Source organism: Muscardinus avellanarius (genome assembly GCF_963383645.1).
Source record: "Muscardinus avellanarius genome assembly, chromosome: 16".
NCBI lineage: Eukaryota > Metazoa > Chordata > Mammalia > Rodentia > Gliridae > Muscardinus > Muscardinus avellanarius.
Window position 1 is genome coordinate 36,022,147 of NC_137802.1, and position 15,751 is coordinate 36,037,897.

The 15,751-nt window shown below is 37.7% G+C and overlaps 1 protein-coding gene across 2 annotated transcripts in view; it reads right to left on the minus strand.

Annotated features, from left to right (window-relative positions):
* CLTC (clathrin heavy chain) overlaps positions 1 to 15,751 on the minus strand; it is a gene marked incomplete at both ends in the record, with an annotated part of 81,371 nt that overhangs the window by 16,764 nt on the left and 48,856 nt on the right. For both annotated transcript variants that reach the window (XM_080712817.1, XM_080712816.1), the window contains 8 exons: positions 2,470 to 2,704; positions 5,171 to 5,313; positions 5,949 to 6,074; positions 11,017 to 11,180; positions 13,046 to 13,226; positions 13,371 to 13,535; positions 13,752 to 13,889; positions 15,052 to 15,174. In XM_080712817.1, the coding sequence (XP_080568943.1) occupies positions 2,470 to 2,704; positions 5,171 to 5,313; positions 5,949 to 6,074; positions 11,017 to 11,180; positions 13,046 to 13,226; positions 13,371 to 13,535; positions 13,752 to 13,889; positions 15,052 to 15,174 (1,275 nt within the window). The remainder of the gene's footprint in view (positions 1 to 2,469; positions 2,705 to 5,170; positions 5,314 to 5,948; positions 6,075 to 11,016; positions 11,181 to 13,045; positions 13,227 to 13,370; positions 13,536 to 13,751; positions 13,890 to 15,051; positions 15,175 to 15,751) is intronic.

Sequence of the window (15,751 nt, forward strand, 5' to 3'; positions counted from 1 at the left end):
CGCCATTCAATTCTACTCTTATCAGTGCTCAACGAATAAGAGCAAGACACTGGAACCAGACTAAAGAGGTTCCCATCAGTGAGAACAGGGATGATCTGAGCATCAACATAAATAACAGTAGATTATTTAGTTTTTTTTGTTTTTTTTTGTTTTTTTTTTTTTGGTGGTACTGGGGTGGAACCCAGAGGCTTTCTACCTCCAGGCTATACTCCCAGACCTTTTTTATATTTTATTTGGAAACAGGGTCTCACTAAGTTGCTGAGAGTCTCACTAAGTAGCTGAGGCTGGCTTCGAACCTGTGCGATCCTCCTGTCTCAGCCTCCCAAGCGCGGGGATTACAAGCGTGCGCCACCACGCCCGGCGTAGTTTTTATTTTAGATCTTTTGTGCCTTTATTGGTGAATTATAGTCTCACATCATAATGTAAATCATGTTGACAGTGACATACATGCAACAGTAATAGATTATAATCCACTGAGTAAAGCAGGAATCTAGGAATCCATGAATATTAAGTTATGACTGATTAATATGCAAAAAGTACTGGAGTTAGAAAACCTTCATTCTGCAATCAATATGTAAGAAACGCTAAATTGGGCAAGGAGAACAAGATATGTGCATGGTATTAGGTGTCTACTCACATATCTGGAAGATTAAAAGGAATAATTATACAACAGAGAAATGTTACAACTTAAAAATGAAAGTCAAAAGAGGACAAATGAACACTGTGCTTCTGGATGTAACAGGTGAGAAAGACAATACCTATGCAGCATTCTGGACAGAAACATGTAACTTAAATTCCATAATGAATCATGATAGAAAAGGAAACCAAAAATTGTTGTATTTTTCAAAAAAAGACTTGATATGAGCATATAGAATAGGCAAATACACCAAGACTGAATACGGTCTGGTTGTCAGGAGCTAAAGGGAATGGGTATGTGGAGAAACTAATGAATATAGGGTGGTTTATTTTTGAAGTGATGAAAACGTGGAACTAGATTTTTAAAAAAGCAGTGATTATAGAACATTATGAATGTGCTAATAACTACTTAAATATTCACTTTAAAATGACAGATTTTACCAGGCACAGTGATGCATGCCCATAACTCCAGCTACTTGGGAAGATGACACAGGTAGGCTTTCCTTGCAGGAGGCCAGCTTCTGCAACTTAGCAAGACCCCGTCTCAAAATGAAAAGGGCTGAAGCTGGGAATGGTGGCGCACGCTTGTAATCCCAGCATTTAGGAGGCTGAGACCTGAGAATCATGGTTCGCAGACAGCCTCAGCTACTTAGTGAGGCCCTTTGCAACTCAGTGAGGCCCTGTTTCAAAAGAAAGAATAAAAAATAGGGCTGGGGATGTAGCTCAGAGGTTGAATGCCCCTGGGTTCCACCCCCCCCCCCAAAAAAAGTCAGAACAATTACATACAGTATCTATAATGTGGTTTTCCTTAGGAAATATATTTCTTTTTTTAAATTTTATTTTATTTGGAAACAGGGTCTCACTAAGTTGCTGAAAGCCTCACTAAGTAGCTGAGGCTGGCTTTGAACCTGTGTGATCCTCCTGTCTCAGCCTCCCAAGTGCAGGGATTACAAGCGTGCGCCACCACGCCCGGCTTAGGAAATATATTTCTAAGGGATACAAGGACATAATAAGGATGTGTAAAACTTATTTCATATGGTTAGAAATCTATCTCTATATATGTGTAAATACAGAAATGTTCAACAGGTGTGTTGTATATGAAAATATGAATGATAAAACTAGTGCAGTTAAAACGTTCAAAGACCAAGCCAAGCATGATGGTACAACTACAAGTACTTGGGAGACTGAGACAGGAAGATAGCAAGTTCCAGACCAACCTGGGCAACTTAGCAAGACCATGTCTCAAAAATAAATTAATAAAACAAAAAGGTCTGGGGATGTAGTTCCGTAGTAGAGTGCCCCTGAGTTAAATCTCAGTATCCCTTCCTCTTCCCCCCCCCCCCCACACGTAAAGTTAAAAGGCTAATCAAGAGAGAGTATAAAGCTGGGCATGTTGGGGCACGCTTGTAATTCCAGCCTTCAGGAGGCTGAGACTGTTGAGAACCGCAGTTCACTAACAGCCTCCGTTTACTAAGTGAGGCCCTTAGCAACTGAGTGAGACTCAGTTTCAAACTTAGAAAGAATAAAAAAATAGGTCTGAGGGTGTCACTTGGAGGTATTAGCCCCCTGGGGTTCTCTCCCCAGTACTGCCAAAAAAAAGAGAGAGAGAGAGAGAGAGAGAGAGAGAGAGAGAGAGAGAGAGAGAGAGAATACAGATTTTACTATTTTAGGCACTTTCAGATTCACAATCATTTACAAATAAAGTTTGACATACTACACCCAAGAACCAAAAATGCTCCATATTACCTAAAATCACTCTAAACTCAAAATATGCTAGCCTGACATTACGTCAAAATAGGTTAAAAATGTCCTCTGTTCACATTCAATACTCACATTAATAAGTTCCAGATCACACTGGCCACGTTCATAAGCAACACAGGCCAGATGTGGATCTCGCTTCTCACAATACTTTCCAACAACACGACTGTCATAATAGGGATTCTCACGAAGAAATCTCTCTGGGTTGTTATTACTATCGATATAGATTTTGGCTAAGGCATTGTGAGTAGCAGGCTCCTCACAACCCTCATGAATTCTGGCCTCTAGCCAAGGCAGAAGTAGTTTCAATCTAGTGAAAACAAAAAAACACACAGACTATAATAAATAGCACACTGTTGACATGCTAATTATCTCCTAGTCTCTAATGTGCTTTCACATATACACAATCCTATTACCAACTGAGAAACTAAGACTGAAGAGATGGTTGAGATGCCCAAGATTATGTAGAAGGTATGTAAGACTGTCCCTTCACTGTCCCAAATCTGTGAGCTACAGAATCAACTTTCTGCTTATATTTAAAAATAAAACAGATTAGAGGCCGGGTGTGGTGGTGCACACTTGTAATCCCCGCGCTTGGGAGGCTGACAAGAGGATCGCACAGGTTTGAAGCCAGCCTCAGCTACTTAGTGAGGCTCTCAGCAACTTAGTGAGACCCTGTTTCCAAATAAAATATAAAATAGGATAGGTCTGGGAGTATAGCCTGGAGGTAGAAAGCCTCTGGGTTCCACCCCCGGTACCACCAAAAAAAAAAAAAAAAAAAACAAGACAGATTAGATTCATAGATTATACTTTCTTTGTACCCGACAAAATTATCTAGATTTTGGGAAAAAGAACTGTAGGAGTAGATGATAAAGGAAGCAAGATTATCTGAGGTTTCTTTCAATTTTAACATAATACTATACATTACCTACAGGCAAAGGGGGCAAGAAGTCCCCTAAATATACCCTGAGAATAATATTTGGTAGTTCCTTTAGAAGTGCTGGGTTTAGTAGTTCTAGCTGTGAAATGCTCACTCTACCAAGGATCAAGGTTTCACTAAGCTGGACCTTATGTCTCAATGGTCCTAATGATTATGACTCTTTTATTCATAAAAGCAGCCAGAGAAAAGGTGCCATTTCATTACACTGGCTATCAAATTCAGTTATTATGAACGCTTTCATTGGGGTAAAGACAAATTCTTTATTAATAAAGCTAAAAACCAAGCTTCTCATGACCATGAACAACCCACATAAATATGCTGTATCAAATGAAAGAATAATGAGCTAGGCATGTCCAGATTAGTGATTCAGGTTTACCACTATATAATTTTTCACTTAACAACCAAATTATCTAACCATAACTACCTATATGCTGAAAATATGCAATAAAGACTGTTTTCAGGTATTAGACTTAATACACCACTAAATCTTCTTCTAAATGTTAAAACTGTTATGATGTAAAACCACTTCAAACTAGGCTCAAAATTTTATATCAGTATTATACTGTATATCTCTATTGTTCTTAAATGTAGAATTGTTACAAGTCTGAAACATTCTAATATCAATTCTATGAATTCCAATAGTAGGTCACCTCTACCAACTCAAAGTTAAACCCCAGAGGTTTTCTTGATATCCTATATATCAAGAGTAACTTCCTACAATGATATCACCCCCCAACCACATTTACTATGTCAGTATTTGTTAACATTAGTTTCTATAAATGTTCCAACTTAAAAAACACTTAACAGTCTATAAGTCTTAAAAGTATTTATACTATATTAAACATTTTAAATGTTATTATATTAAGGTAGTATATATCAAATATCAGTTTAATCCAGAGTAGCATAAGGAACTTTTCCTTCTTATAAGAGAAGAAAACATTACACTTTTATCAGTGAAGAATTAGTTATTAAATATACTTTTTTTTGTTTTGGTTTTTTGTTCTTGTTTTTTTGTGGTGCTGGAGATTGAACTCGGGGGCATTGTACTTCAGAGCTACACCCCCAGCCCTATTTTATTTTTTATTTCAAAATAGGGTCTAAGTTGCTGAAGCTGGCTTCGAACTTGGGATCCTCCTGTCTCAGCCTCCCAAGTCCTGAGATTACAGTCATGTGTCACCATGCCCAGTCAATAGTGGTATTATATCTAACTAAAACAAGGCTTACAACATAGTTTACATCAAAAGCACACATGAAGCTGGGCGTGGTGGCGCATGCTTATAATTCCAGCATTTAGGAGGCTGAGACAAGAGGATTGGGTTTGCGGACAGCCTCCGCTACTACTTAGTGAGACCCTTTGCAACTTAGTGAGACTCTGCTTCAAAAATAAAGAATAAAACATAGGGCTGGAGGTGTAGCTCAGAGGTCGAATGCCCCTGGGTTCCATTCCCAGTACACCCCCCCCCCACACACACACACAAGCACACAAAGAAGTCGAACCAGAGAGCTGGTAATTACGAACATAAAAAGGTGATCAACCAAAGGCTGGGCCACAGCTCAGTGAAGCAGAGCTTGCTGATATTTGGGAAGCTTTGGGTTCGCTCCCCTGCATCACACACAAGAAGTGGCCAACCAAGTGAACAGATTGTTTATATGACACCTGCAGAATTTCAGTTTTCAACTGTACCAGATAGTTCATCACCTTTAAATTAAGTATCTCCAGGGTATTATCTTATGTGATACTGAGTAGCTTTAAGACAACTGAGCAGCTGCCTTTATATCCATTACCATTTATCGACTACTAATTTATCTGTTGCAAAGGATAAAATGGTACTTTACCTGTTTCTTTTTTCAACCTCAGCAACAAGCTCATCAGTAGAGAACTGACCTCTCACAACAAGAATCAAGTTTTTAATGACATCTTCAGAGCAGTCAACATCAAGCAATCCTCCAATAACCACAGGAAGTCGACTTGGATTCACCTACAGTTAAAAAAGAGTATCACTTTTTTAATACCCAAAACTGAATTAAATGAAAAATTAAAACCCATTCCCCACTTTTAGCTTAGTTTTAAAAATCAGTAATTAACTGAAAAGGCTAAATCTGCAACTAAGCAGAAGAATTTAGGAGGAAATCTAGACTAAAATAGACTTGATGGTCTAATAAATATTGGAAGCACTTTTACTATTTCTCCTCTGTTGGGCTGGTTAATTAGTTAAGTATTACCCAAAATGATAAGTACAAAGAGACTGTGGAAGATTGTCTAATAAAAAGGCTTTAATTGTATCAAAACTGTCTATTTCCAGAGTGAAAAGGTAAAGTTTCAAATGTCTAAATTTAAGACGGTTTGAAAACTGTTTCAAGGCTAGGATTTATCAAGTTAAAAGGTCCCTAGGCCATCCAACTTCTTCAACTATACTATGTTGATTGAACTTTATATATTTGGCATGTACATAGTTTTAATTTAAAAAAAATAAGATTCTACTGGGTAAAATATGTTGAAAACTACTCTGGCAGACCACTCTTACTAAGCATATTTCAAAGGAAAGATTTTCAGAATATGAATAATAAAACCTATTTTAAGATTATATCCTTAAATTATCCAAGCATTACTTACTTTCTGTACATAAATCTCTATATACTTTTGAAGATTATTTCTATATAAATAAAGCACCAAGTCATGGACGAAGTCAAATCGATCACACACGATGATAAGTGGTAACTGATCTGTTAGTTTTGCTTCCTGAAAGAACAAACAAAATCAAGCCTAAATTTTCTTCTTTTATGAGGTATCAAATCTATGAAAAATATGAGAATCTGTTCTATGTTGATGGAAGAGGTTTACACAAATCTGGCTCTTCTGTTTAAGAAAGAACTGTCCCAATAGCTAAGTATACATATCCCAGTTTCAGCACATTTTTAACTAAATGACATTAGGTTCACACAGCAAATTATCAGGTCCTTCCCCCCTATATTCTTTTGTCAAAAAATTACCAAATTAAGAGATTTGTGAGCCACCAGTGGACCTCAAGATTATAAAATCATCACATTCGTATTTTCATTAATTGTAATAATCCCACTGATTTTATAACTGTAGTCATACTGTTCAAAAGGGGGCGGATAAATGGCTCACATTTATTCAAATTAATGACTATTTTCCACCCCTCCCCAATTCCAAGCTATCTAACCAGCCTCTAACACTCTATTATAACAAAGCCTACAAGGAGCAGCATGATGGTAATAATGGCCATGGATTAAATGCACCACATGTTGCTATGAGAAGAAAAAGGCAAAAAAAGAAAAAAAAGAAAAAAAAGAAAAAAAAGAGCATTTAAAGAGACAACATCTTTAAATTGCCAACTGCTTTTGCCATTACAAATACCAAGCTACAACCCTATTTATAGACTGACATAGAAGATGTTATAGACAGGTAGGTAAAACCTGTACTGTGCATTTACCTGATACATGTCCTGTTACATTCCACAGACATAAGGTACAGCACAAAAAACAACAGTTTCCATCAGGAATTCATTTATACACAGTGAAACATTCCTCAATAAATGGTTCCTCTAAGACAGTCTGCTAAGGAAGTAGAACTAAGCAGGACAGGACTTTCCCCAAATTAGAACCATTAAGATTATTATTTGCAAGGTTAGAATAAAATGGTTAAGACTACGGTGAGTCAACTGATTTTAAGTCATATGAAGATTATTCTATGAAGTGCTCAGAGAACACCAAGGAAAATTAAATAATAAAAAGGCTATAAATGGAAGTGAAGCCTAGCTCTAGATTTTTCATATTAAGGAAAAGTCTAAAGAAGTACTTTTTTAAAACTATGAAAACTCTGCACTAATAGCTCCTACAATCATTTCTAGAAAAAAATTGTCTGCATCTACCTACACAAAAATTTCAGTAGATATTTTTCCTTCTAAATAAACATCAAAACGTTAATGGATCAACACGGTATTCTTCTTTAATATACATACAAATTATTACATACTTTTTATCACTCAGAGGAAAAATATATCTGAAAAATCTAAAATTATTCTCTTCTAGGTTTAAGACATCTGGGCTGTATTCCAAAATTAAACTTAAGACTGAAAAAGTAAGCTGGGCATGGTGGGGCATGCTTGTAAACCCAGTACTTGGGAGGCTGAGACAAGAGAATGACAGGTTCACAGCCAGCCTCAGCTACTTGGTGAGGCCCTCTGAAACTTAGTGAGACCCTGTTTCAAAATAAAGAATAAAAACTCAGGCTGGGGGTGAAGCTCGGAGGTAGAATGTCCCTGGGTTCAACACCCAGTGCCAGAAAAAAAAAAAGAGAGAGAGAAAATCAGAACAAAAGTAGCAAGAAGAGTTCCATGCTGTCTACAGAGAGCTACAGTTCCATAAATTTAGAGCATGAGTCAAATGATGCTAATGACACTGTTTCATCTGTTAATAAGTTTTCTTTTTCTTTTCTTTTTTTTTTTTTTTTTTGCGGGTCTTGGGGTAGAACCCAGGGGCATTCTACTTCCGAGCTGCACCCCCAGCCCTATTTTTTATTTTGAAACAGGGTCTCACTGAGTTGCAAAGGGCCTCACTAAGTAGCTGAGGCTGCCCGCAAATGATGATCCTTAGGTCTCAGCCTCCTGAAGACTGGGATTACAAGTGTGCACCACTACAGCAGGCTCTGTTATTAAGTATTTTTAACAATTTTTTTTGTTTTTTTTAGCTGTACTGGGAGGGGCCTCTGCTAGGCAAAGTGCTCTACCATTGCCCTAGTACCCCAGGCCTCACTGGGTATTTTAAAGGGAAGGTTATATTCTACCAATCTCTGTGTTTCCAGTAGCTGGCAATACAATTTGCACCTAAATACTTAAGATCAGACTCAAAACACTGACGCTGGGCACAGTCGCACAGGCATGAAATCCTAGTGCTTGGGAGGCTGAGACTAGAGGATCACAGTTTTGAGGCCAGTCTCAAAACCCTCATCAACTCAGTGAGACCCTGTTTCAAAATCAAATCTAAAAAGAGCTAGAGGATATAGGTCAGAGGGAGAACGTCCCTAGGTTCAATCTCCATTACTCCCTTCCCCCAAAATACCCATTCAATTATCATGTAGCTGGTACCTCCAAAATTAAGCTTAGTAACAGATGACAATGAGAGACATTGCAGCCATGTACTATAAGTCAATAAAGAAAAATGATATAACATGTTTATTCTCACTAATAGGGTAAAGATGAACAACATCCTAGAACTGAGCTCTCACCTCAGATTATTTTAACATAAAATACTAGTTCACCATTAATTCAGGCTAGAAATAAATTTTTCCAGAGTCAAGAATAAGTTAAAATAAAAAGTAGTTGCCTGATAGACCCAACTTTCTTTCCAGCGACCATTACCAAGGCTTATTAATTATGGTTACAATTTAAACATCTATAGCATAGACTTAAATGACAGCTAATGGTGAATAGCTAGGCATACACTGAATGAACAAGAAAGCATAATAATAGAATTTGAAACAAGACATACCTAACCATCTACTGTATCAGGCTTGCATCTAATTTACAAGTGTGGAGGGGGGATTCTGATCTGATCAGATCCCATGGGTTAAGCAACCCAAGGCAGATCCACCTTATTATCCAAGGGTTTGATTTTGTTTTTGAGATAAGGTCTTATGTCGCCTAATCTGGCCTTGAACTCTTGATTATCCTGCCTTAGACTCCCAAGTAGGCAGGATTACAGGCGCGCACCCCTGCACCAGGCCAAAATATTTTTTTTTTCTTTTTCTATTTTGCGATGTGGGGATGAAACCCAGGGGTATTCGACCTTTGAGCTACACCCCTTGCCCTACTTTTTATTATTTATTTTGAAACAGGGTCTCACTAAGGTGCAAAGGGCCATACTAAGTAGCCAAGGCTGTCCATGAACCGTGATTCTCTGGTCTTAGGCTCCCGAATGCTAAGACTACAAGCGTGCACCACCATGCCTGGCTCAAAGTATTTTTTTTAAACTCGAGAATACTATAACTAGCCGGGCGTGGTGGCGCACGCTTGTAATCCCAGCATTTGGGAGGCTGAGACCTGAGGATCACAGTTTGCGAACAGCCTCAGCACTCAGAGGCTCTCTGCAACACAGTGAAACCTGGTTTCAAAATAAAGGATAAAAAATAGGGCAGGGGGTGTAGCTCGGAGGTTGAATGCCCCTGGGTTCCATCCCCAGACCTGCAAAAGAAAAAAAAAAAAAAGAATACTATAACTATTTTATTATACCAAACCCTTAAAGATTTAGCTATTTAATGTAAAATCCATATAGTAAATTTTCAAAAGAATCTCAGTACTTTGATAGTCAATACAGGAGGATTATAGGTTCAAAGCCAGCATGTAGTAACTTAGCAAGACCCTGTTTCAGGTTTAGAAAATAAAAAGGGCTGAGGTATGCTGGGCAAGGTGGTACACAGTTATAATCCCAGCATTTGGGAGACTGAGACCGGAGGATCACGGTTCGCAGACAGCCTCAACTACTTAGTGAAACCCTGTTTCAAAACTAAAAAAAAAACAGACTAAAAAATAAGGCTGGGCTGAGGGTATAGCTCGGAGGTAAAATGCCCCTGGGTTCCATCCACAGTACTGGGGGAAGGGCGGGGGGGGGGGTGCTCAGGTGTAGCTCCGTGGTAGAACACCACTGGGTTCAGCCCTTAGCACTACCAAAAAAAACCTGCCAATGCTACTATAGGATATTTACAGGTAATGGCAGGTTAGGGGTAGAAAGAGCTTATTTTTAATACAATAAATATTTTGGTTTTTAAAATTTTTAATCTAAAATTCTTCCAGAGACAAAAAAATACTATCAACTCTCTGAAAACATTACACTTACACACACCACACACACACACACACACACACACACACACACACACACACACACACACACACACGGCGGTAGGTAGATGGTGGTAATTTGAGTATACTATATTCTTCCAGATCTTTTAGATAGCTGTCAGCTTTAAAAGTTTATCTTTCCCACAAAGTAACTGGAGGTACAAGAACAAAGCTAACTATTAATCAAAAGTGTCCTTAAGCATATTCTAATTTTTAAGCTATTACTCTTCAGTTCAACACAAGCACATTTCTATTTCTTTTCTATGACCGATTTCACATGTAACAAAGCTTAGCTTTCTTAGTTTAATCTTACCTTCGGTTTATGAATTACACTTGTTTATTTTATTTTCTAGAGTCAGGCAGATTTGAGGCTAGATATAAGCCTATATCCTTTAGGAAGCAGATTTCTTTGCCTACAGTAGAAACTCTTCCAAAATGATATCAAGAGCAAACTGACTTTAATATTAAAAAAAGAAAATCAAATGATATTTTAAAATGACACTGAGCATTTATAAACAACCTTTTCAAAATTTTCTTCCAAAAATTAAAATTAAAAAAGGAGAAAATGTTCTTTGAGACAGTGGTTATGTGTTTTTCTTCTTTTAAACAGATGGTCATTTCTAAGTATTACTTACAAATTTCCTTCCCTATTTCAAAGGAAACCACAGAGCATTAAGCTTAGAAGAAATAATCCAATATGTAGTTTGAGAATGCTAAGTATTTCATATTTAGGGCAAAAAATGTACTCTAAAACTCTGACTAAACCCTTGCAGAACTGCTGATCTTCAACCAAACCAGAAACCATTACTCAAAAACACTTACCTTGAGAAAATTCTTGACTCGCTCAGGATCATAGCAGTTGCTTTCTCTGCAGATTCTTTCAACTTCTTTGATCTGCCCAGTCTTGCACGCTGCCTGAATATATTTAAAGTGCACATCTGGGTCCTGGCTAAAGTTAACAATGGATCCCAGAAAATAAAAGAGACCTTAAAGAGACAAATAATTGAAATTAAGCATAGGGGCAACTTCTGAGAATGACAGAACTGAAAAACATTTAAAACAATTTAAAACCATTGCTATAGATGAGACAGGAGGTTGGCAAGTTCAAAGCCACCAAGACCCCTTTTCAAAATATAATTAAAAAGGGCTAAGGATGTAGCAATCCATGTGTGAGGTGCCCTGGGTTGAATCCTTAGTATGAGGAAAAAATTTTAAAAACCCAAATTTGGTAATAGTAAATACTCCCAGTTGCAAACTGTTTGCTTAAAAAGTTTGGTAAAAGGCAAAAGATTTATAAGATCCGAAGAGAAACCAGAGTATTAGAAACAGGGGCAGCTACTTACTATTACAGCTAAGTATTATACAATCCTCCATATAAAAAGTTGTTAATGAAGTATCACATACCCGGTGTTTTTCCACATGCAGTTAATAGAACACATAGAAAAGTAGTTGGGGAACAATTTAATGCAGGGCTGTCCAACAGAACTTTCTGCAATGGTAAAGGAAGTTACTATTCTGTCCAAAATGGTGCCACTAACCCTATTTGGCTACTGAACACTTGAGCATAGCTAGAGTAACTAAAGAACAAATTTTTGGATTTTTTTTTTTTTTTTTTTTTTTTGCGGTCTGGGAATGGAACCCAGAGGCATTCAACCTCCGAGCTACACCCTCTGCCCTATTCTTTATTTTGAAACAGGGTCTCACTGAGTTGCAGAGGGCCTCACTAAGTAGCTGAGGCTGTCCGCAAACCGCGATCCTCTGGTCTCAGCCTCCCTAATGCTGGGATTACAAGTGTGCACCACCCCACCCGGCTGGGATTTTATTTAATTTTAACAACTTAAAATTTAGATAGCTACAAGTGGGGTAGTGACTCATGTACCAAATTTCATATGATTATACAGTTATGGAGAATGCTAAGAAAACTCATAGAATTTCTTACTCCTTGACCTATAGCACTAATATTACAAAGAGGGGAGGAAAGGCTAACTAGGGACCAGAATTTAGCTAATGAACAAAGACCCACGCAGGACTGGTTACTTTAGCATCCAGCATAGTAGTGGTACCTAAAGATAACTTTCCTCCTGGTGATACCTGTCAATGTCACAAGTGATGATGTGAAGCTAATGTTACTGGCATCTAGAAGGTAGAAGCCAGGGATGTTGGTAATGTACCATATACACGGGACAACCCCCATACAACAAAGAATTACCTAGCCCCAAATGGCTATTCTCAACTAAGATTGAGAATCCTGCTGTGCAGTCAAAAGTCACAAAATGTCCTTGGCTAGAATCATTTATTATGAGTCAGACATATAAGCATAAAATATTAGTGTACCTAGAAATAAGTATATTCATTTTATCCAAGTAGACAGTCACTACATATTTATATCTTAAAATACTATTTTAATTCATCTATAAAATATCCAAGCTGGGTGTGGTGGTGCACGGTTATAATCCCAGCGCTTGGGAGGCTGAGACAGGAGGATGGCACAGGTTCGAAGCTAGCCTCAGCTATTTAGTGAGGCTCTCAGCAACTTAGTGAGACCCTGTTTCCAAATAAAGTATAAATTAGGTCTGGGAGTATAGCCTGGAGGTAGAGGCCCGTGGGTTCCATCCCCAGAACCACAATAAATAAATAAATAAATAAATAAATAAATAAATAAATAAATAAATATCCAAGCTGGTGGTCTTGTACATGGCATATTCCTAGGATCTGACATTTACTGAGTAATAAAGCTTAAATATATTAAAATGTTCCATAAATTATGCTTTTAGATAGACAATTTCCAATAGCCTGATGATAAGCATACCTCTTCTTGGCTATCAGAAGTAATTAAGAAACTCTTATTTACCTTCGAAACTCTTGAAAGATTCAAAAAGTTCAATCAGAGACTGAGTGGAAAGTTGTTCATGATACTTAGAAGCCACCTGAACACAGATCTGCAGATTCTGGCGAATATTAGCAGACAGCATGGCTCTGAGACATTCTAAGGAGTCTTCTACTGATAAGGATCCAAAGTAATTCACTAACCACTAGAGGACAAAAAGACGAGAATGAATAAATTAAATGAAACAATGCTGAACCTCATGGTGGTATGAAATTACTATCAACCAATACCATTAAACACATTTTCAGGGTACCAAGTAATAACAATTAACAGGTAAGAAATGAAATACCTCAGGGTTAAGAAGATGGGTATGAACAACCGCACGCTTTATGTCGTATAAATCGGTGAAGTGTTCTAATGCACGCTGCAGTAGTCCAGCCTTTTCACACAGCTGAGCAATATGAGCCCTGTCATAATGCGTGAACATCTGATTCCCTAGAATAGCATCTGCAACCTGTAAAACCATCAAGAAAAGAGTTAATTTTACTACCGCACTGATATCAGGAATTTAACATCCAGACTACATCCAAATGGTAAAGAAAATAAGGTCCAAGAAATGCTGGTTAAATTTTCTTGAATGAGGAACTGGCCCATCAAGCTTTGAATAAATCTGAAAGCTCTGAATAATTATGACAACAGTGTTGTAAATGCCTAGAGATGAAACACATACCTGTGGTGCATGCATAAGGTTCATCTCAAGCAATCGCGTCTGTAAAGGACCCTCGGATGGACGATTATTCTTTAGAGCATCAAGCAAGAATGCAGTGCATTGCTGGATTAGATTGTATTCCATAAAGACGTCCACAATCTACAAAAAATAAAAAGATTTAAGATACTACATTGACAATATGTGAATGAAATTAAGCATGATCTCTCTCCCTCTTTTTTCCTGTGCTGGAGACTGAATCCAGGTCCTAGAGCATGCTTAGGCAGTGCTCTACCACCACACTACATAGAGCCCTATAGCTTGATGTATACAAAATCACAGACCAAATACCAGACTTAAAGAATATTATTTAAATAAAATAACTTCATACTTTTAAGAATAAATTTTGTCCTCTGGACACTCAGTTAAATTCTTAATTATGTTAAAAACAACCACAGCCAAGCATGGTGGTGCACACTTGTAATTCCAGTATTAGAGAGACTGAGACTGAAGGATCACAGTTCGCGGACAGCCTCAGCTACTTAGTGAGGCCCTCCACAACTTAGTGAGACCCTGTTCCAAAATAAGGAATAAAAAATAGGGGAGGGGGTGCAGCTCGGAGGTTGAATGCCCCTGGGTTCCATTCCCAGACCCACCACAAAAAAAAAAAAAAACCCTGCAAAATATCAAAATATTTCCAGTTGTTATAAGACCAGGATGTAATAAAAACGATAGCCGGGCGTGATGGCGCACTCTAGTCATTCCTGCGCTTGGGAGGCGGAGACAGGAGGATCACACAGGTTCGACACCAGCCTCACTGGCTTAAGAGACCCTGTTTCCAAATAAAAAAATATAAAAATAGGTCTGGAAGTGTAGCCTGGAGGTAGAAGGGTTCCATCACCAGTACCACCAAAAAATAATAATAAGATAAAAATAATAAAAATGACAAATTTATAACTCTTATAAACTTTAAAACACATTCAAAAGCATAAACAATATCCAAAATCCAAAGAACTCAATTACCATATATCTCACTTCTTTCTGCCCTCTCCAACTGCAGCCACTATAGTTTTAGCACTACCATATTTTTAAAAAAAGTTTTAACTAGGTATACATCTCTGAACACTTGATGTTTTAAATATACAGATGACATCACACTGTTTATTTTTCTGCAACTTGCATTTATAAGGTACTGGGGATTTCTTCATGTACATATAGCTCTGATTTCCAAAGAGAAACCCTTTCTTCTATAAATTTGTTTAAAGGCCGATCCCCCCTCACCCTCCATCTCAGTCAACTATAGACTACAACTGTCACATCTTACCTGTGTAATATCAGCAAGAGGCTCTTCATCCTGAACTAACATTTGAGCAAACTGCTGTCCTTGATCTGCATTGATACGCATTACATTTCTCAGCAGAAAGATCCAGTCGGGAGTATATCCAACCTACAAGTGGACAAAGAATTAAACACGACTGCAAAGTTTCATTTTTATAACATTTAGAAGATTTTTTTCTACAAAATCTCGTTAACACAGAACTACTGGTAAAAGAATAATTAATTTACAAGTTAATCATTTACAATTTAAGATAATCAAGGCCCTCGTTTATATTAGACACTGATAATGACATTTTTCTTTTTTTTTTTTTTTTTTGGTGGTACTGGGGGGCTCCTGGAAACCCTTCTACATCCGGGCTACACTCCCAGACACCTATTTTTTTATATTTTTATTTAGAAACAGGGTCTCATAAGCCAGCACGGCTGGCTTCGAACCTGCATGATCCAGTCTCCGCCTCCCAAGCGCAGGGATTACAAGCGTGCGCCACCACACCCAACAATTATGACATATTTATTTCTAATAGCTATACATTTTTTATAATGGGCTGATCAATTTTCTTCTTCTTGTTTTTTTTTTTTTTTTTGCAGTACTGGGAATGGAACCCAGGGCCATTCTACCTCTGAACTATACCCCCAGCACAATTTTTTTATTCTTTATTTTGAAAAGGGGTCTCATAGGGTTGAAA